At 53.7% G+C, this 23,124-nt stretch overlaps 1 protein-coding gene across 2 annotated transcripts in view; it reads right to left on the bottom strand.

Annotated features, from left to right (window-relative positions):
* The window catches only part of SRPX2 (sushi repeat containing protein X-linked 2), a 201,481-nt gene that overhangs the window by 111,528 nt on the left and 66,829 nt on the right, over positions 1 to 23,124 (bottom strand). For both annotated transcript variants that reach the window (XM_068249960.1, XM_068249961.1), the window contains 4 exons: positions 10,828 to 10,911; positions 8,055 to 8,246; positions 4,429 to 4,605; positions 3,340 to 3,466 (listed from right to left, as the gene is read on the bottom strand). In XM_068249960.1, the coding sequence (XP_068106061.1) occupies positions 3,340 to 3,466; positions 4,429 to 4,605; positions 8,055 to 8,246; positions 10,828 to 10,911 (580 nt within the window). The remainder of the gene's footprint in view (positions 1 to 3,339; positions 3,467 to 4,428; positions 4,606 to 8,054; positions 8,247 to 10,827; positions 10,912 to 23,124) is intronic.

Below are 23,124 nucleotides of genomic sequence, written 5' to 3'. Positions count from 1 at the left end.
CATCCCTGGAGCCATAAGCTGAGGTGTTCCCACCCACAGGATCACATCAGTAACAGCTGATATCTGCTCCTCACAATATATCCCTGGAGCCATAAGCTGAGCACCCACAGGATCACATCAGTAACGGCCGATATCTGCTCCTCACATCTCTGGAGCCATAAGCTGAGGTGTTCCCACCCACAGGATCACATCAGTAACGGCTGATATCTGCTCCTCACAATACATCCCTGGAGCCATAAGCTGAGGCGTTCCCACCCACAGGATCACATCAGTAACGGCCGATATCTGCTCCTCACATCCCTGGAGCCATAAGCTGAGGTGTTCCCACCCACAGGATCACATCAGTAACGGCTGATATCTGCTCCTCACAGTACATCTCTGGAGCCATAAGCTGAGGCGTTCCCACCCACAGGATCACATCAGTAACGGCTGATATCTGCACCTCACAATACATCCCTGGAGCCATAAGCTGAGGTGTTCCCACCCACAGGATCACATCAGTAACGGCTGATATCTGCACCTCACATCTCTGGAGCCATAAGCTGAGGTGTTCCCACCCACAGGATCACATCAGTAACGGCTGATATCTGCTCCTCACAATACATCTCTGAAGCCATAAGATGAGGCCCTCTGTCTGCTGGGGGTGGAGAGTGTAATTAGAGATGGGCAGAAGGATCCATAAGGAAATGGTTCAGCATTGAAGGACCCTGACAGCCTGTGTGTCCAGACATTTAACCCTCTCTGTGCTGGGGGTGGAGAGTGTAATGAGAGATGGGCAGAAGGATCCATAATGAAATGGTTCAGCATTGAAGGACCCTGACAGCCTGTGTGTCCAGACATTTAACCCTCTCTGTGCTGGGGGTGGAGAGTGTAATGAGAGATGGGCAGAAGGATCCATAATGAAATGGTTCAGCATTGAAGGACCCTGACAGCCTGTGTGTCCAGACATGTAAACCTCTATCTGCTGGGGGGTGGAGAGTGTAATGAGAGATGGGCAGATTCGGCCATCAGACTTCATTCCGACCCTCATTAGAGGGAGAAATCACTTTGCAATATGAAGACATATAACTCTGACACTACATCTGCCCATGAATATCACACCAAATTATGACTTATTTATTATTTATTGATACCATACACTCTGTAGTTATGTTTTAGTTCAGAGAAAACCATGTGTTTGTGACAGAAAGTGCTAGATGGATGATTATTGTTTGGACGCCTTTATGTTGTGTCCAGCGACCATCTCGCTAATTTCATACGATTTTCATATTAAACGAAATAAGGAATATAATAGAAATGTTTATTGTTTATTATTAGGTGGCTTAAAAGTGAATCTCTTACAGTAACATTTTCTTTTCTTAGAAAACTCACTTTAACCCTCCTGGCGGTTAGTTGTTTTTGCCAAAAAGGCAAAAATCCTTTTTTTTTTAATTTTTTTTTTTTTGTTTCATGTAAAGCTACCAGAGTGGTAGCTACATGAAACACCACTAGAGGGCGCATGTGTCCCTCTAGTGCGATCGTCGCCGGCATCAATAGCAAACAGGGGAACGCGTATATAACGCGTTCCCCTGTTTGGCTTCTCCTGTCGCCATGGCGACGATCGGAATGACGTCATGGACGTCAGCCGACGTCCTGACGTCAGACGCCTCCGATCCAGCCCATAGCGCTGCCCGGAACTCATTGGTCCGGGCAGCGCAGGGCTCTGGCGGGGGGGGGGCCTGTTGCGCCGCTGCGTGCGTGCGGGCGATCGCCGCAGAGCGGCGGCGATCAAGCTGTACGCGCGGCTAGCAAAGTGCTAGCTGCGCGTACAGCATTTTAAATGAAGAAAATCGCCCCACCAGGGGCTGAGATATCTTCCTGCGCGGCATAGCCCGAGCTCAGCTCGGGCTTACCGCCAGGAAGGTTAAGGGGACCTCCGGAGTGAGCCTTATTGCACGCACTTTTGTGCGAATGACCGAGCTGGCGCACAGGAATCTGTCACAGTCAGTTTCTCTGATTGTAGGAATGAGGAGATTTTCCCAGCCAGCAGGAATCGGGTATTACAGCTGCTGCCATCATCCCACTAATATTATAAATGGGAAAGTTTGGATGTTTGTTACTCGATCACACAACAATGGCTGAACGGATTTGAATGAAATTTGGCACACACATAGTACATTACCTGGAATAACACATAGGATACTTTATTCCCATAACCAAAAAGTGGGCGGAGACAAATGCACATTTCACTTAGAAAATGTAAACTGCAGCTTTTCTTACACTGTTAATGGCAGGGTTCTAAAACTTTGCACAGTTGGTCACTGGGTGACTGGGATTAATATTCAGAAAAGTGGGTGGGGCCTTCAAAAGCCAGTAAAAATGTACCTATTGATTTTCAAGGAAAATATTTAATTGCGGCCATTCTTGCACTGTTAATGGCACAAGCCTCAAACCTGGTACAGTTGGTCATTGGGTCACTGGGGTTCAAATTACGAAAAGGGGGTGGAGCCACAAACAGCCAATCATATTTGTTTCAATGCAAATTAATAATGCCAAAGACCTCAAAGCTCACAAACTAGGTCATTGAATAATTGTGCGTTAGGGTTATAAAAAGTGGACGCAGCCAACACCAGTGAAATACATACCCGGGCAACACCGGGCCATCAGGGGGCGGAGACAAATACAAATTTCACTGGGAAAATGTAAACTGCAGCCATTCTTACACTGTTATTGGCAGGGTTCTCAAACTTTGTACAGTTGGTCAATGGATGACTGGAATTAATATTCAGAAAAGTGGGTGGGGCCTTTAAAAGCCAATAAAAATTCACCTATTGATTATCCTATTGATTTTTAAGGGGAATATTTAATTGCTGCTATTCTTGCACTGTTAATGGCACAAGCAGAATCAATTTGTGAGGGACAGCAGCCAGGGGTTCCCATCATTCGTGGTTAGTGAATATTGCATAGTTACCGCTGGGCACCTGATCTACCACCACGGCCTGAGATTTCCCAGCATGTCCAAACGATACATTCAACTAATTGTGGCCTGAAATCAGTCAGATCGTTGATCGTGCATGCTTGTGGCAGCACCGATAACGGAATCGGATGGTCGATCAGCCTAGTCGCCTGATGCGTGGGCATCTTTAGTTGTTGTTTTGCAAACATAAAATAATGAAAGTCTTGAATCCCGGTAAGAGTGATTTGGGGCTCCTTCTCTGTATTTGGGGCAGTGAAAGGCCTCCCCAGATCACAGGAGTCATCCCCGGAAGGAAGCCGCTGCTCCATACTTGGGTGTGTTCATACAGCGCAGAGATCTTCTACCAAACATTGGTGAGAATGGCATCCCCATGTGGGTCTTACCTTGCGATGGAGCCATCAGCCGTGTCTTTGACCAGTGGGCTGCCCCAGTACACTACAGCCGTTAGTTTGCCCGGCTCGGCCACCTTCATCCGGGAAGGAGGACACTGGATCTTGGGTGGCTCCACATCTGATGAAACATCTTTCATGAGTGCTCAGCATTGCTTACATGAGGAGATACCCATGAAGGGTACAGGAACTGGCATGTGACATAAATAAAAGTGACTACCTATTCTGTGGGCTAGTCAGTGAAAGCTACTAGCTCTTCTGTGTGCTAGACAGTGAAAGCCACTAGCTCTTCTGTGTGCTAGACAGTGAAAGCCACTAGCTCTTCTGTGTGCTAAACAGTGAAAGCCACTAGCTCTTCTGTGTGCTAGACAGTGAAAGCCACTAGCTCTTCTGTGTGCTAGACAGTGAAAGCCACTAGCTCTTCTGTGTGCTAGACAGTGAAAGCCACTAGCTCTTCTGTGTGCTAGACAGTGAAAGCCACTAGCTCTTCTGTGTGCTAGACAGTGAAAGCCACTAGCTCTTCTGTGTGCTAGACAGTGAAAGCCACTAGCTCTTCTGTGTGCTAGACAGTGAAAGCCACTAGCTCTTCTGTGTGCTAGACAGTGAAAGCCACTAGCTCTTCTGTGTGCTAGACAGTGAAAGCCACTAGCTCTTCTGTGTGCTAGACAGTGAAAGTCACTAGCTCTTCTATGTGCTAGACAGTGAAAGCCACTAGCTCTTCTGTGTGCTAGACAGTGAAAGCCACTAGCTCTTCTATGTGCTAGACAGTGAAAGCCACTAGCTCTTCTGTAAACTAGACAGTGAAAGCCACTAGCTCTTCTGTAAACTAGACAGTAAAAGCCATTACCTCTTCTGTGTGTTAGACAGTGAAAGCCACCACCTCTTCTGTGTGCTAGACAGTGAAAGCCACTACATCTTCTGTGTGCTAGACCGTGAAAGCCACTACATCTTCTGTGTGCTAGACCGTGAAAGCCACTACATCTTCTGTGTGCTAGACCGTGAAAGCCACTACCTATTCTGTGTGCTAGACAGTGAAAGCCACTACCTCTTCTGTGTAACCCATACAGGTCTCTGGAAATGTACCTGCACAGACCGGCTCCAGCCCGCTCCAGAGGCCGTCCTCCATGCAGACGCGGTTGCGGTCACCCTCTATCTGGTAGCCGCGAGAGCAGGTGTAATCACAGCGTGATCCCTCATTAATGCCCAGTGAGCAGTGGTACGACCCGCTGGGTATCGCTGGCAGCACATGGCACTGGATCCCTGAAATACAGAATAAAGCCACAATGTCTCATATAATGCACAATCAGCCAATCCCACCCCAGCATCAGCCAATCCCACCCCATCATCAGCCACTCCCACCCCAGCCTCAGCCAATCCCGCATCAGCCAATCCCACCTCAGCCAATCCCACCCCAGCATCAGCCAATCCCACCCCATCATCAGCCACTCCCACCCCAGCATTTGCTTGGCCGCCCCTCTCCACCAAAGCCCCCCCATACCATGGACCATGCGGGCTGGTATAGCTCAGGGTGTGAAGTCCCACGTGGCCAGGACTCCGCATTCTGGCTATCCCAGCCTGCATGGGGGACAAGGGGGTTAGGGAGGCTCTGGAGGGACCCCACTTTTTTTTTTTAATATATTTCCCACACTCTGAACAGCGATCTGTCTATCTATCTAGCTTTTTATTTCCACTTTAACATCAATTTACTCAAAAACTATAAGGTTGGTCTTATTGATACATGTTTTTGTTCTCTTGTTATCACTGCCCTCCTTCACATACCTTGCACATTTGGTGTTTCTAGCACATAAGGCAGCTTTGCTATTAACTGCTATAGTCGGCTGCTGTTGAAACATTTCCCACACTCATAATAATAACTTTAAAATCGATTTTCTCAAAAACTATAATGTCTTTTTGAAAAAAAGGTTTTGCTCTTATACCCACTGTCCCCCTTCACATACCCTGCATACCCCCAGGTCTCATTCTCTGTGTGATCTGAGGAACTGGCACAGAGATATGATAATTCCAGATATTGCATATCTCTTTGTGGGACACAAATGAGAGGGGCGGGACTGGATCATGTGACTGCCCATCTGTGATGACCTTCTCCACCCTCCAGCAGAGAAAGGGTTAAATTGCTGGACACTCAGGGTCCATTTTGACCCTCCATACACCATCAAGGATTTGCCAGCCCAATTGGACCTGGGCTTTTACCTTTGGACTACTTTTCTAACTTCTGTTTGGACTTACAATTCCAAAGGACTTGGTCATTCTATAGACTGCTCAGAGTGTATCCAGATTTCACTTTATATTTCTATTGCTTTATATATATATATCAATCTGTTCATTGTTAGAAACTTTGACATTATTATGTATTCATTTTTATGCATTTGATTATAAATGATTAAAATAGTTTGTCTAAGTGCTTGTTCTGAAGAATCCTGCCTTATCGAAGTCAACGTTAGACAACGTTACCATAATTGTTTTATTTGAGTTTTGCTGAGGTTCACGTAGCGTTTGGCGTTTGTGTGAATGTGGTAGCCGGTTTTGCCGAGGTTCTCGTAGTGTTTGTTTATGTGAATGTGGTAGCCAGTCTTGCCGAGGTTCTCGTAGTGTTGGTGTGAATGTGGTAGCCAGTCTTGCCGAGGTTCTCGTAGTGTTGGTGTGAATGTGGTAGCCAGTCTTGCCGAGGTTCTCGTAGTGTTTGTTTATGTGAATGTGGTAGCCAGTCTTGCAGAGGTTCTCGTAGTGTTGGTGTGAATGTGGTAGCCAGTCTTGCCGAGGTTCTCGTAGTGTTGGTGTGAATGTGGTAGCCAGTCTTGCCGAGGTTCTCGTAGTGTTGGTGTGAATGTGGTAGTCGGTTTTGCCGAGGTTCTCGTAGTGTTTGTTTATGTGAATGTGGTAGCCAGTCTTGCAGAGGTTCTCGTAGTGTTGGTGTGAATGTGGTAGCCAGTCTTGCCGAGGTTCTCGTAGTGTTGGTGTGAATGTGGTAGCCAGTCTTGCAGAGGTTCTCGTAGTGTTGGTGTGAATGTGGTAGCCAGTCTTGCCGAGGTTCTCGTAGTGTTTGTTTATGTGAATGTGGTAGCCAGTCTTGCAGAGGTTCTCGTAGTGTTGGTGTGAATGTGGTAGCCAGTCTTGCAGAGGTTCTTGTAGTGTTGGTGTGAATGTGGTAGCCAGTCTTGCAGAGGTTCTCGTAGTGTTGGTGTGAATGTGGTAGCCAGTCTTGCCGAGGTTCTCGTAGTGTTGGTGTGAATGTGGTAGTCAGTTTTGCCGAGGTTCTCGTAGTGTTGGTGTGAATGTGGTAGCCAGTCTTGCAGAGGTTCTCGTAGTGTTGGTGTGAATGTGGTAGCCAGTCTTGCAGAGGTTCTTGTAGTGTTGGTGTGAATGTGGTAGCCAGTCTTGCCGAGGTTCTCGTAGTGTTGGTGTGAATGTGGTAGCCAGTCTTGCAGAGGTTCTCGTAGTGTTGGTGTGAATGTGGTAGCCAGTCTTGCCGAGGTTCTCGTAGTGTTTGTTTATGTGAATGTGGTAGCCAGTCTTGCAGAGGTTCTCGTAGTGTTGGTGTGAATGTGGTAGCCAGTCTTGCAGAGGTTCTTGTAGTGTTGGTGTGAATGTGGTAGCCAGTCTTGCAGAGGTTCTCGTAGTGTTGGTGTGAATGTGGTAGCCAGTCTTGCCGAGGTTCTCGTAGTGTTGGTGTGAATGTGGTAGTCAGTTTTGCCGAGGTTCTCGTAGTGTTGGTGTGAATGTGGTAGCCAGTCTTGCAGAGGTTCTCGTAGTGTTGGTGTGAATGTGGTAGCCAGTCTTGCAGAGGTTCTCGTAGTGTTGGTGTGAATGTGGTAGCCAGTCTTGCAGAGGTTCTCGTAGTGTTGGTGTGAATGTGGTAGCCAGTCTTGCAGAGGTTCTTGTAGTGTTGGTGTGAATGTGGTAGCCAGTCTTGCAGAGGTTCTCGTAGTGTTGGTGTGAATGTGGTAGCCAGTCTTGCCGAGGTTCTCGTAGTGTTGGTGTGAATGTGGTAGCCAGTCTTGCCGAGGTTCTCGTAGTGTTTGTTTATGTGAATGTGGTAGCCAGTCTTGCAGAGGTTCTCGTAGTGTTGGTGTGAATGTGGTAGCCAGTCTTGCAGAGGTTCTTGTAGTGTTGGTGTGAATGTGGTAGCCAGTCTTGCAGAGGTTCTCGTAGTGTTGGTGTGAATGTGGTAGCCAGTCTTGCCGAGGTTCTCGTAGTGTTGGTGTGAATGTGGTAGTCAGTTTTGCCGAGGTTCTCGTAGTGTTGGTGTGAATGTGGTAGCCAGTCTTGCAGAGGTTCTCGTAGTGTTGGTGTGAATGTGGTAGCCAGTCTTGCAGAGGTTCTTGTAGTGTTGGTGTGAATGTGGTAGCCAGTCTTGCAGAGGTTCTCGTAGTGTTGGTGTGAATGTGGTAGCCAGTCTTGCCGAGGTTCTCGTAGTGTTGGTGTGAATGTGGTAGTCAGTTTTGCCGAGGTTCTCGTAGTGTTGGTGTGAATGTGGTAGCCAGTCTTGCCGAGGTTCTCGTAGTGTTGGTGTGAATGTGGTAGTCGGTTTTGCCGAGGTTCTCGTAGTGTTTGTTTATGTGAATGTGGTAGCCAGTCTTGCACAGGTTCTAGTAGTGTTTGTGTGAATGTGGCAGCCGGTTTTACAGAGGTTCTCGCATTGAAATATGGTGTCTCATGTAGAATAACACGCACTCAGTAAAGTCACTTACTTCTACAATAAGCTGATCCAGACCAGCGCCGATTTGCCAAGCAGCGCACTGAGCTCTGTCCAATCAGGCGGAAGCCTTGGTCACATGACAGGCTACAGCGGGTTCCCAGAGTGCTGCGGTAACCCGGCCCACGAGGAGAATAACAGGCCGCCTCCCCATCCTGAAGCTTTAAGTCATAACACCAGCGAGGAACTGGAAAACATATGAAACAATAAACAATCCATGTACACACTGTCACCTACTGACAGGAGACACAGAACACTGACAGGACACGTGACACACTGACAGGAGACACAGAACACTGACAGGACACGACACACTGACAGGACACATGGCACACTGACAGGACACGTGATACACTGATGGGTGACATGACACACGGCACTTTGACAGCAGACACAGAACACTGACAGGTCATGTGACACAGTGACAGGAGACACAGAACACTGACAGGACATGTGGCACACTGACAGGAGACACGGCATACTGACAGGAGACACAGGACAGTGACAGCACACTGACAGGTCGCGTGATACACTGACAGGTGACATGACACATGGCACAACGACAGGAGACACAGAACACTGACAGAACATGTGACACACTGACAGGACATGTGGCACACTGACAGAGGACGTGAAACACTTACAGGAGACACAGAACACTGACAGCACACTGACAGGACACGTGACACACTGATAAGACATGTGGCACACTGACAGGTCATGTGACACATGGCACAATGACAGGAGATACAGAACACTGACAGGACACATGACACACGGCACACTGACAGGACATGTGACTCACTAACAGGAGACACATGGCACACTGACAGGACACGTGAAACACTGACAGGAGACACAGAACACTGACAGGACACATGACACACGGCACACTGACAGGACACGTGAAACACTGACAGGAGATACAGCACACACAGCACACTGCAAAGACATGGAGGAAGCCCCCCAGTATATGGAGCTGGAGGAGGAAACCCACCCAGTATATGGAGCTGGATGAGGAAACCCACCCAGTATATGGAGCTGGAGGAGGAAACCCACCCAGTATAGGGAGCTGGAGGAAGCCCCCCAGTATAGGGAGCTGGAGGAAGCCCCCCAGTATAGGGAGCTGGAGGAAGCCCCCCAGTATAGGGAGCTGGAGGAAGCCCCCCAGTATAGGGAGCTGGAGGAAGCCCCCCAGTATATGGAGCTAGAGGAAGCCCCCCAGTATATGGAGCTGGAGGAAGCCCCCCCAGTATATGGAGCTGGAGGAAACCCACCCAGTATATGGAGCTGGAGGAGGAAACCCACCCAGTATATGGAGCTGGAGGAGGAAACCCACCCAGTATATGGAGCTGGAGGAGGAAACCCACCCAGTATATGGAGCTGGAGGAAACCCACACAGTATATGGAGCTGGAGGAAGCCCCACTGTATATGGAGCTAGAGGAAGCCCCCCAGTATATGGAGCTGGAGGAAGCCCCCCTGTATATGGAGCTGGAGGAAGCCCCCCTGTATATGGAGCTGGAGGAAGCCCCCCAGTATATGGAGCTGGAGGAAACCCCCTGTATATGGAGCTGGAGGAAGCCCCCCAGTATATGGAGCTGGAGGAAGCCCCCCAGATTATGGAGCTGGAGGAAACCCACAGTATATGGAGCTGGAGGAAGCCCCCCAGTATATGGAGCTGGAGGAAGCCCCCCAGTATATGGAGCTGGAGGAAGCCCACCCAATATATGGAGCTGGAGGAAGCCCCCCAGTATATGGAGCTGGAGGAAGCCCACTCAGTATATGGAGCTGGAGGAAGCCTCCCAGTATATGGAGCTGGAGGAAGCCCACCCAGTATATGGAGCTGGAGGAAGCCCCCCAGTATATGGAGCTGGAGGAAGCCCCCCAGTATATGGAGCTGGAGGAAGCCCACCCAATATATGGAGCTGGAGGAAGCCCCCCAGTATATGGAGCTGGAGGAAGCCCCCCAGTATAGGGAGCTGGAGGAAGCCCCCAGTATAGGGAGCTGGAGGAAGCCCCCCAGTATATGGAGCTGGAGGCAGCCCCCCAGTATATGGAGCTGGAGGCAGCCCACACAGTATATGGAGCTGGAGGAAGCCCCCCAGTATATGGAGCTGGAGGAAGCCCCCCAGTATATGGAGCTGGAGGAAACCCACCCAGTATATGGAGCTGGAGGAAGCCCCCCAGTATATGGAGCTGGAGGAAGCCCCCCAGTATATGGAGCTGGAGGAAACCCACCCAGTATAGGGAGCTGGAGGAAGCCCCCCAGTATAGGGAGCTGGAGGAAGCCCCCCAGTAGAGGGAGCTGGAGGAAGCCCCCCAGTAGAGGGAGCTGGAGGAAGCCCCCCAGTATAGGGAGCTGGAGGAAGCCCCCCAGTATAGGGAGCTGGAGGAAGCCCCCCAGTATAGGGAGCTGGAGGAAGCCCCCCCCCCAGTATATGGAGCTGGAGGAAGCTCCCCAGTATATGGAGCTGGAGGAAGCCCCCCAGTATATGGAGCTGGAGGAAGCCCCCCCAGTATATGGAGCTGGAGGAAGCCCCCCAGTATATGGAGCTGGAGGAAGCCTCCCAGTATATGGAGCTGGAGGAAGCCCACCAGTATATGGAGCTGGAGGAAGCCCCCCCGTATATGGAGCTAGAGGAAGCCCCCCAGTATATGGAGCTGGAGGAAGCCCCCCAGTATATGGAGCTAGAGGAAGCCCACCAGTATATGGAGCTGGAGGAAGGTTTCCTGTAATGCACAAGCGCCCCGAGTATTCCCGGCTTACCCTGGTAATCTGGCTGAGGTGCTGGAGGACGCTGTTCTGTGTATACTTCATTATTGTAGCTTTCATCTGAAGCAAATCCCGACCCTGTAATAAAACCATAGAAAAAAGTGAATTAGGAACACCCCATACATTTTGACTCAAGCTCACCATACAAATACCGGCGGCAGAGATCAGAGGAGGATCACACATCCCTCAGCAGATACCGGCGGCAGAGATCAGAGGAGGATCACACATCCCTCAGCAGATACCGGCGGCAGAGATCAGGGGAGGATCACACATCCCTCAGCAGATACCGGCAGCAGAGATCAGAGGAGGATCACACATCCCTCAGCAGATACCGGCGGCAGAGATCAGAGGAGGATCACACATCCCTCAGCAGATACCGGCGGCAGAGATCAGAGGAGGATCACACATCACTCAGCAGATACCGGCGGCAGAGATCAGAGGAGGATCACACATCCCTCAGCAGATACCGGCAGCAGAGATCAGGGGAGGATCACACATCACTCAGCAGATACCGGCGGCAGAGATCAGGGGAGGATCACACAACCCTCAGCAGATACCGGCGGCACTGGCAGAGATCAGGGGAGGATCACACATCCCTCAGCAGAAACCGGCGGCAGAGATCAGAGGATCACACATCCCTCAGCAGATACCGGCGGCAGAGATCAGAGGAGGATCACACATCCCTCAGCAGATACCGGCGGCAGAGATCAGAGGAGGATCACACATCCCTCAGCAGATACCGGCGGCAGAGATCAGGGGAGGATCACACATCCCTCAGCAGATACCGGCGGCAGAGATCAGGGGAGGATCACACAACCCTCAGCAGATACTGGCGGCAGAGATCAGGGGAGGATCACACATCCCTCAGCAGATACCAGCGGCAGAGATCAGGGGAGGATCACACAACCCTCAGCAGATACCGGCGGCAGAGATCAGGGGAGGATCACACATCCCTCAGCAGATACCGGCGGCAGAGATCAGGGGATCACACATCCCTCAGCAGATACCGGCGGCAGAGATCAGGGGAGGATCACACAACCCTCAGCAGATACTGGCGGCAGAGATCAGAGGATCACACATCCCTCAGCAGATACCGGTGGCAGAGATCAGGGGAGGATCACACATCCCTCAGCAGATACCGGCGGCAGAGATCAGGGGAGGATCACACATCCCTCAGCAGATACCGGCGGCAGAGATCAGGGGAGGATCACACATCCCTCAGCAGATACCGGCGGCAGAGATCAGAGGAGGATCACACATCCCTCAGCAGATACCGGCGGCAGAGATCAGAGGAGGATCACACATCCCTCAGCAGATACCGGCGGCAGAGATCAGAGGAGGATCACACATCCCTCAGCAGATACCGGCGGCAGAGATCAGGGGAGGATCACACATCCCTCAGCAGATACCGGCGGCAGAGATCAGAGGAGGATCACACATCCCTCAGCAGATACCGGCGGCAGAGATCAGAGGAGGATCACACATCCCTCAGCAGATACCGGCGGCAGAGATCAGAGGAGGATCACACATCACTCAGCAGATACCGGCGGCAGAGATCAGAGGAGGATCACACATCCCTCAGCAGATACCGGCAGCAGAGATCAGGGGAGGATCACACATCCCTCAGCAGATACCGGCGGCAGAGATCAGAGGAGGATCACACATCCCTCAGCAGATACCGGCGGCAGAGATCAGAGGAGGATCACACATCCCTCAGCAGATACCGGCGGCAGAGATCAGAGGAGGATCACACATCCCTCAGCAGATACCGGCGGCAGAGATCAGAGGAGGATCACACATCCCTCAGCAGATACCGGCAGCAGAGATCAGGGGAGGATCACACATCACTCAGCAGATACCGGCGGCAGAGATCAGGGGAGGATCACACAACCCTCAGCAGATACCGGCGGCACTGGCAGAGATCAGGGGAGGATCACACATCCCTCAGCAGAAACCGGCGGCAGAGATCAGAGGATCACACATCCCTCAGCAAATACCGGCGGCAGAGATCAGAGGAGGATCACACATCCCTCAGCAGATACCGGCGGCAGAGATCAGAGGAGGATCACACATCCCTCAGCAGATACCGGCGGCAGAGATCAGAGGAGGATCACACATCCCTCAGCAGATACCGGCGGCAGAGATCAGGGGAGGATCACACATCCCTCAGCAGATACCGGCGGCAGAGATCAGGGGAGGATCACACAACCCTCAGCAGATACTGGCGGCAGAGATCAGGGGAGGATCACACATCCCTCAGCAGATACCAGCGGCAGAGATCAGGGGAGGATCACACAACCCTCAGCAGATACCGGCGGCAGAGATCAGGGGAGGATCACACATCCCTCAGCAGATACCGGCGGCAGAGATCAGGGGATCACACATCCCTCAGCAGATACCGGCGGCAGAGATCAGGGGAGGATCACACAACCCTCAGCAGATACTGGCGGCAGAGATCAGAGGATCACACATCCCTCAGCAGATACCGGCGGCAGAGATCAGGGGAGGATCACACATCCCTCAGCAGATACCGGCGGCAGAGATCAGGGGAGGATCACACATCCCTCAGCAGATACCGGCGGCAGAGATCAGGGGAGGATCACACATCCCTCAGCAGATACCAGCGGCAGAGATCAGGGGAGGATCACACATCCCTCAGCAGATACCGGCGGCAGAGATCAGGGGAGGATCACATATCCCTCAGCAGATACCGGCGGCAGAGATCAGAGGAGGATCACACATCCCTCAGCAGATACCGGCGGCAGAGATCAGAGGATCACACATCCCTCAGCAGATACCGGCGGCAGAGATCAGAGGATCACACATCCCTCAGCAGATACCGGCGGCAGAGATCAGAGGATCACACATCCCTCAGCAGATACCGGCGGGGAGATCAGGGGAGGATCACAAATCCATCAGCAGATACCGACGGCAGAGATCAGAGGAGGATCACAAATCCCTCAGCAGATACCGGCGGCAGAGATCAGAGGAGGATCACAAATCCCTCAGCAGATACCGGCGGCAGAGATCAGGGGAGGATCACACAACCCTCAGCAGATACCGGCGGAAGAGATCAGAGGAGGATTACACACCCCTCAGCAGATACCGGCGGCAGAGATCAGAGGATCACACATCCCTCAGCAGATACCGGCGGCAGAGATCAGAGGAGGATCACACATCCCTCAGCAGATACCAGCGGCAGAGATCAGAGGAGGATCACACATCCCTCAGCAGATACCGGCGGCAGAGATCAGAGGAGGATCACACATCCCTCAGCAGATACCGGTGGCAGAGATCAGGGGAGGATCACACATCCCTCAGCAGATACCGGCGGCAGAGATCAGAGAATCACACATCCCTCAGCAGATACCGGCGGCAGAGATCAGAAGATTACATCCCTCAGCAGATACCGGCGGCAGAGATCAGAGGAGGATCACACATCCTTCAGCAGATACCGGCGGCAGAGATCAGAGAATCACACATCCCTCAGCAGATACCGGCGGCAGAGATCAGAGGAGGATCACACATCCCTCAGCAGATACCGGCGGCAGAGATCAGAGGATCACACATCCCTCAGCAGATACCGGCGGCAGAGATCAGAGGAGGATCACACATCCCTCAGCAGATACCGGCGGCAGAGATCAGAGGATCACACATCCCTCAGCAGATACCGGCGGCAGAGATCAGAGGATCACACATCCCTCAGAAGATACCGGCGGCAGAGATCAGAGGAGCATCACACAACCCTCAGCAGATACCGGCGGCAGAGATCAGAGGAGGATCACACATCCCTCAGCAGATACCGGCGGCAGAGATCAGAGGAGGATCACACATCCCTCAGCAGAGACCGGCGGCAGAGATCAGGGGAGAATCACACATCCCTCAGCAGATACCGGCGGCAGAGATCAGGGGAGGATCACACATCACTCAGCAGATACCGGCGGCAGAGATCAGGGGAGGATCACACATCCCTCAGCAGATACCGGCGGCAGAGATCAGAGGAGGATCACACATCCCTCAGCAGATACTGGCGGCAGAGATCAGAGGAGGATCACACATCCCTCAGCAGATACCGGCGGCAGAGATCAGAGGAGGATCACACATCCCTCAGCAGATACCGGCGGCAGAGATCAGAGGATCACATCCCTCAGCAGATACCGGCGGCAGAGATCAGAGGAGGATCACACAACCCTCAGCAGATACCGGCGGCAGAGATCAGAGGAGGATCACACATCCCTCAGCAGATACCGGCGGCAGAGATCAGAGGAGGATCACACATCCCTCAGCAGATACCGGCGGCAGAGATCAGAGGATCACACATCCCTCAGCAGAGACCGGCGGCAGAGATCAGGGGAGAATCACACATCCCTCAGCAGATACCGGCGGAAGAGATCAGGGGAGGATCACAGATCCCTCGGCAGATACCGGCGGCAGAGATCAGAGGATCACACATCCCTCAGCAGATACCGGCAGCAGAGATCAGAGGAGGATCACACAACCCTCAGCAGATACCAGCGGCAGAGATCAGAGGATCACACATCCCTCAGCAGATACCGGCGGCAGAGATCAGGGGAGGATCACACATCCCTCAACAGATACCGGCGGCAGAGATCAGGGGAGGATCACACATCCCTCAGCAGATACCGGCGGCAGAGATCAGAGGGTCACACATCCCTCAGCAGATACCGGCGGCAGAGATCAGAGGATCACACATCCCTCAGCAGATACCGGCGGCAGAGATCAGGGGAGGATCACACAACCCTCAGCAGATACCGGCGGCAGAGATCAGAGGGTCACACATCCCTCAGCAGATACCGGCGGCAGAGATCAGAGGATCACACATCCCTCAGCAGATACCGGCGGCAGAGATCAGAGGATCACATAACCCTCAGCAGATACCGGCGGCAGAGATCAGAAGATCACACATCCCTCAGCAGATACCGGCGGCAGAGATCAGGGGAGGATTACACAACCCTCAGCAGATACCGGCGGCAGAGATCAGGGGAGGATCACACAACCCTCAGCTGATACCGGCGGCAGAGATCAGGGGAGGATCACACAACCCTCAACAGATACCGGCGGCAGAGATCAGAGAATCACACATCCCTCAGCAGATACCGGCGGCAGAGATCAGAGGAGAATCACACATCCCTCAGCAGATACCGGCGGCAGAGATCAGAGGATCACACATCCCTCAGCAGATACCGGCGGCAGAGATCAGGGGAGGATCACACATCCCTCAACAGATACCGGCGGCAGAGATCAGAGGAGGATCACACAACCCTCAGCAGAACCCGGCGGCAGAGATCAGAGGATCACACAACCCTCAGCAGATACCGGCGGCAGAGATCAGAGGATCACACAACCCTCAGCAGATACCGGCGGCAGAGATCAGAGGAGGATCACAAATCCCTCAGCAGATACCGGCGGCAGAGATCAGAGGATCACACATCCCTCAGCAGATACCGGCGGTAGAGATCAGGGGAGGATCACACATCCCTCAGCAGATACCGGCGGCAGAGATCAGGGGAGGATCATACATGCCTCAGCAGATACCAGCGACAGAGATCAGAGGATCACACAACCCTCAGCAGATACCGGCGGCAGAGATCAGGGGAGGATCACACAACCCTCAGCAGATACCGGCGGCAGAGATCAGAGGATCACACATCCCTCAGCAGATACCGGCGGCAGAGATCAGAGGAGGATCACACATCCCTCAGCAGATACCGGCGGCAGAGATCAGAGAAGGATCACACAATCCTCAGCATATACCGGCGGCAGAGATCAGAGGATCACACATCCCTCAGCAGATACCGGCGGCAGAGATCAGGGGAGGATCACACATCCCTCAGCAGATACCGGCGGCAGAGATCAGAGGATCACACAACCCTCAGCAGATACCGGCGGCAGAGATCAGAGGATCACACATCCCTCAGCAGATACCGGCGGCAGAGATCAGGGGAGGATCACACATCCCTCAACAGATACCGGCGCAAGAGATCAGGGGAGGATCACACAACCCTCAGCAGAAACCGGCGGCAGGGATCAGAGGAGGATCACACAACCCTCAGCAGATACCGGCGGCAGAGATCAGAGGAGGATCACACATCCCTCAGCAGATACCGGCGGCAGAGATCAGAGGAGGATCACACAACCCTCAGCAGATACCGGCGGCAGAGATCAGAGGAGGATCACACATCCCTCAACAGATACCGGCGGCAGAGATCAGAGGAGGATCACACATCCCTCAGCAGATACCGGCGGCAGAGATCAGAGGAGGATCACACAACCCTCAGCAGATACCGGCGGCAGAGATCAGAGGAGGATCACACATCCCTCAGCAGATACCGGCGGCAGAGATCAGAGGAGGATCACACATCCCTCAGCAGATACCGGCGGCAGAGATCAGAGGAGGATCACACATCCCTCAACAGATACCGGCGGCAGAGATCAGAGGAGGATCACACATCCCTCAGCAGATACCGGCGGCAGAGATCAGAGGAGGATCACACAACCCTCAGCAGATACCGGCGGCAGAGATCAGGGGAGGATCACACAACCCTCAGCAGATACCGGCGGCAGAGATCAGAGGATCACACATCCCTCAGCAGATACCGGCAGCAGAGATCAGGGGAGGATCACACACCCCTTAGCAGATACCGGCGGCAGAGATCAGAGGATCACACATCCCTCAGCAGATACCAGCGGCAGAGATCGGAGGATCACACACCACTCAGCAGAAACCGGCGGCAGAGATCAGGGGATCACTCAACCCTCAGCAGATACCAGCGGCAGAGATCAGGGGAGGATCACACATCCCTCAGCAGATACCAGCGACAGAGATCAGAGGATCACACATCCCTCAGCAGATACCAGCGGCAGAGATCAGGGGAGGATCACACAACCCTCAGCAGATACCGGCGGCAGAGATCAGAGAATCACATATACCCCAGCAGATACCGGCGGTAGAGATCAGAGGATCACACAACCCTCAGCAGATACCGGCGGCAGAGATCAGGGGAGGATCACACATCCCTCAGCAGATACCGGCGGCAGAGATCAGAGGAGGATCAAAACTCTCAGCAGATACCAGCGGCAGAGATCAGAGGATCACACAACCCTCAGCAGATACCGGCGGCAGAGATCAGAGGATCACACATCCCTCAGCAGATACCAGCGGCAGAGATAAGGGGAGGATCACACAACCCTCAGCAGATACCGGCGGCAGAGATCAGAGGAACACACATCCCTCAGCAGATACCGGCGGCAGAGATCAGAGGAGGATCACACATCCCTCAGCAGATACCGGCGGCAGAGATCAGGGGAGGATCACACATCCCTCAGCAGATACCGGCGGCAGAGATCAGAGGATCACACATCCCTCAGCAGATACCGGCGGCAGAGATCAGAGGAGGATCACACAACCCTCAGCAGATACCAGCGGCAGAGATCAGAGGATCACACAACCCTCAGCAGATACCGGCGGCAGAGATCAGAGGATCACACATCCCTCAGCAGATACCGGCGGCAGAGATCAGAGGAGGATCACACAACCCTCAGCAGATACCAGCGGCAGATATCAGAGGATCACACATCCCTCAGCAGATACCGGCGGCAGAGATCAGAGAAGGATCACACAATCCTCAGCATATACCGGCGGCAGAGATCAGAGGATCACACATCCCTCAGCAGATACCGGCGGCAGAGATCAGGGGAGGATCACACATCCCTCAGCAGATACCGGCGGCAGAGATCAGGGGAGGATCACACATCCCTCAGCAGATACCGGCGGCAGAGATCAGAGGATCACACAACCCTCAGCAGATACCGGCGGCAGAGATCAGAGGATCACACATCCCTCAGCAGATACCGGCGGCAGAGATCAGGGGAGGATCACACATCCCTCAACAGATACCGGCGCAAGAGATCAGGGGAGGATCACACAACCCTCAGCAGAAACCGGCGGCAGGGATCAGAGGAGGATCACACAACCCTCAGCAGATATCGGCGGCAGAGATCAGAGGATCACACAACCCTCAGCAGATACCGGCGGCAGAGATCAGAGGATCACACATCCCTCAGCAGATACCGGCGGCAGAGATCAGAGGAGGATCACACATCCCTCAGCAGATACCGGCGGCAGAGATCAGAGAAGGATCACACAATCCTCAGCATATACCGGCGGCAGAGATCAGAGGATCACACATCCCTCAGCAGATACCGGCGGCAGAGATCAGGGGAGGATCACACATCCCTCAGCAGATACCGGCGGCAGAGATCAGGGGAGGATCACACATCCCTCAGCAGATACCGGCGGCAGAGATCAGAGGATCACACAACCCTCAGCAGATACCGGCGGCAGAGATCAGAGGATCACACATCCCTCAGCAGATACCGGCGGCAGAGATCAGGGGAGGATCACACATCCCTCAACAGATACCGGCGCAAGAGATCAGGGGAGGATCACACAACCCTCAGCAGAAACCGGCGGCAGGGATCAGAGGAGGATCACACAACCCTCAGCAGATACCGGCGGCAGAGATCAGAGGATCACACATCCCTCTGCAGATACCGGCGGCAGAGATCAGGGGAGGATCACACAACCCTCAGCAGATACCGGCGGCAGAGATCAGAGGATCACACATGCCTCAGCAGATACCAGCGGCAGAGATCAGAGGAGGATCACACATCCCTCAGCAGATACCGGCGGCAGAGATCAGAGGAGGATCACACATCCCTCAGCAGATACCGGCGGCAGAGATCAGGGGAGGATCACACATCCCTCAGCAGATACCGGCGGCAGAGATCAGGGGAGGATCACACATCCCTCAGCAGATACCGGCGGCAGAGATCAGAGGAGGATCACACATCCCTCAGCAGATACCGGCGGCAGAGATCAGAGGAGGATCACACATCCCTCAGCAGATACCGGCGGCAGAGATCAGAGGAGGATCACACATCCCTCAACAGATACCGGCGGCAGAGATCAGAGGAGGATCACACATCCCTCAGCAGATACCGGCGGCAGAGATCAGAGGAGGATCACACAACCCTCAGCAGATACCGGCGGCAGAGATCAGAGGAGGATCACACATCCCTCAGCAGATACCGGCGGCAGAGATCAGGGGAGGATCACACAACCCTCAGCAGATACCGGCGGCAGAGATCAGAGGATCACACATCCCTCAGCAGATACCGGCAGCAGAGATCAGGGGAGGATCACACACCCCTTAGCAGATACCGGCGGCAGAGATCAGAGGATCACACATCCCTCAGCAGATACCAGCGGCAGAGATCGGAGGATCACACACCCCTCAGCAGAAACCGGCGGCAGAGATCAGGGGATCACTCAACCCTCAGCAGATACCAGCGGCAGAGATCAGGGGAGGATCACACATCCCTCAGCAGATACCAGCGACAGAGATCAGAGGATCACACATCCCTCAGCAGATACCAGCGGCAGAGATCAGGGGAGGATCACACAACCCTCAGCAGATACCGGCGGCAGAGATCAGAGAATCACATATACCCCAGCAGATACCGGCGGTAGAGATCAGAGGATCACACAACCCTCAGCAGATACCGGCGGCAGAGATCAGGGGAGGATCACACATCCCTCAGCAGATACCGGCGGCAGAGATCAGAGGAGGATCAAAACTCTCAGCAGATACCAGCGGCAGAGATCAGAGGATCACACATCCCTCAGCAGATACCGGCGGCAGAGATCAGGGGAGGATCACACATCCCTCAACAGATACCGGCGGCAGGGATCAGAGGATCACACATCCCTCAGCAGATACCGGCGGCAGAGATCAGAGGATCACACATCCCTCAGCAGATACCGGCGGCAGAGATCAGAGGATCACATAACCCTCGGCAGATACCGGCGGCAGAGATCAGAAGATCACACATCCCTCAGCAGATACCGGCGGCAGAGATCAGGGGAGGATTACACAACCCTCAGCAGATACCGGCGGCAGAGATCAGGGGAGGATCACACAACCCTCAGCAGATACCGGCGGCAGAGATCAGGGGAGGATCACACAACCCTCAACAGATACCGGCGGCAGAGATCAGAGAATCACACATCCCTCAGCAGATACCGGCGGCAGAGATCAGAGGAGGATCACACATCCCTCAGCAGATACCGGCGGCAGAGATCAGAGGATCACACATCCCTCAGCAGATACCGGCGGCAGAGATCAGAGGATCACACATCCCTCAGCAGATACCGGCGGCAGAGATCAGAGGAGGATCACACAACCCTCAGCAGAACCCGGCGGCAGAGATCAGAGGATCACACATCCCTCAGCAGATACCGGCGGCAGAGATCAGGGGAGGATCACACATCCCTCAACAGATACCGGCGGCAGAGATCAGGGGAGGATCACACAACCCTCAGCAGATATTGGCGGCAGAGATCAGAGGATCACACATCCCTCAGTAGATACCGGCGGCAGAGATCAGAGGAGGATCACACAACCCTCAGCAGATACCGGCGGCAGAGATCAGAGGATCACACACCCCTCAGCAGATACCGGCGGCAGAGAGCAGGGGAGGATCACACAACCCTCAGCAGATACCGGCGGCAGAGATCAGGAGGAGGATCACACACCCCTCAGCAGATACCGGCGGCAGAGATCAGAGGATCACACAACCCTCAGCAGATACCGGCGGCAGAGATCAGAGGAGGATCACACAACCCTCAGCAGATACCGGCGGCAGAGATCAGAGAATCACATATCCCTCAGCAGATACCGGCGGTAGAGATCAGGGGAGGATCACACATCCCTCAGCAGATACCGGCGGCAGAGATCAGAGGAGGATCACACATCCCTCTGCAGATACCGGCGGCAGAGATCAGAAGATCACATCCCTCAGCAGATACCGGCGGCAGAGATCAGAGAATCACATATCCCTCAGCAGATACGGGCGGTAGAGATCAGGGGAGGATCACACATCCCTCAGCAGATACCGGCGGCAGAGATCAGAAGATCACATCCCTCAGCAGATACCGGCGGCAGAGATCAGAAGATCACATCCCTCAGCAGATACCGGCGGCAGAGATCAGGGGAGGATCACACATCCCTCAGCAGATACCGGCGGCAGAGATCAGAGGATCACACATCCCTCAGCAGATACCAGCGGCAGAGATCGGAGGATCACACACACCCCTCAGCAGAAACCGGCGGCAGAGATCAGGGGATCACTCAACCCTCAGCAGATACCAGCGGCAGAGATCAGGGGAGGATCACACATCCCTCTGCAGATACCGGCGGCAGAGATCAGAAGATCACATCCCTCAGCAGATACCGGCGGCAGAGATCAGAAGATCACATCCCTCAGCAGATACCGGCGGCAGAGATCAGAGGAGGATCACACAACCCTCAGCAGATACCAGCGGCAGAGATCAGGGGAGGATCACACATCCCTCAGCAGATACCGGCGGCAGAGATCAGAGGAGGATCACACAACCCTCAGCAGATACCGGCGGCATAGATCAGAGGATCACACATCCCTCTGCAGATACCGGCGGCAGAGATCAGGGGAGGATCACACATCCCTCAGCAGATACCGGCGGCAGAGATCAGAGGAGGATCACACAACCCTCAGCAGATACCGGCGGCAGAGATCAGGGGAGGATCACACATTCCTCAGCAGATACCGGCGGCAGAGATCAGGGGAGGATCACACATCCCTCAGCAGATACCGGCGGCAGAGATCAGGGGAGGATCACACAACCCTCAGCAGATACCGGCGGCAGAGATCAGAGGAGGATCACACAACCCTCAGCAGATACCGGCGGCAGAGATCAGGGGAGGATCACACATCCCTTAGCAGATACCGGCGGCAGAGATCAGGGGAGGATCACACATCCCTCAGCTGATACCGGCGGCAGAGATCAGAGGAGGATCACACATCCCTCAGCAGATACCGGCGGCAGAGATCAAGGGAGGATCACACATTCCTCAGCAGATACCGGCGGCAGAGATCAGGGGAGGATCACACATCCCTCAGCAGATACCGGCGGCAGAGATCAGAGGAGGATCACACAACCCTCAGCAGATACCGGCGGCAGAGATCAGAGGAGGATCACACATCCCTCAGCAGATACCCGCGGCAGAGATCAGAGGAGGATCACACAACCCTCAGCAGATACCGGCGGCAGAGATCAGGGGAGGATCACACAACCCTCAGCAGATACCGGCGGCAGAGATCAGAGGAGGATCACACAACCCTCAGCAGATACCGGCGGCAGAGATCAGAGGATCACACAACCCTCAGCAG

The sequence above is a fragment of the Hyperolius riggenbachi genome, chromosome 8, assembly GCF_040937935.1.
Source record: "Hyperolius riggenbachi isolate aHypRig1 chromosome 8, aHypRig1.pri, whole genome shotgun sequence".
NCBI classification, from domain to species: domain Eukaryota; kingdom Metazoa; phylum Chordata; class Amphibia; order Anura; family Hyperoliidae; genus Hyperolius; species Hyperolius riggenbachi.
This window is presented reverse-complemented; position numbering and strand designations above follow the sequence as displayed.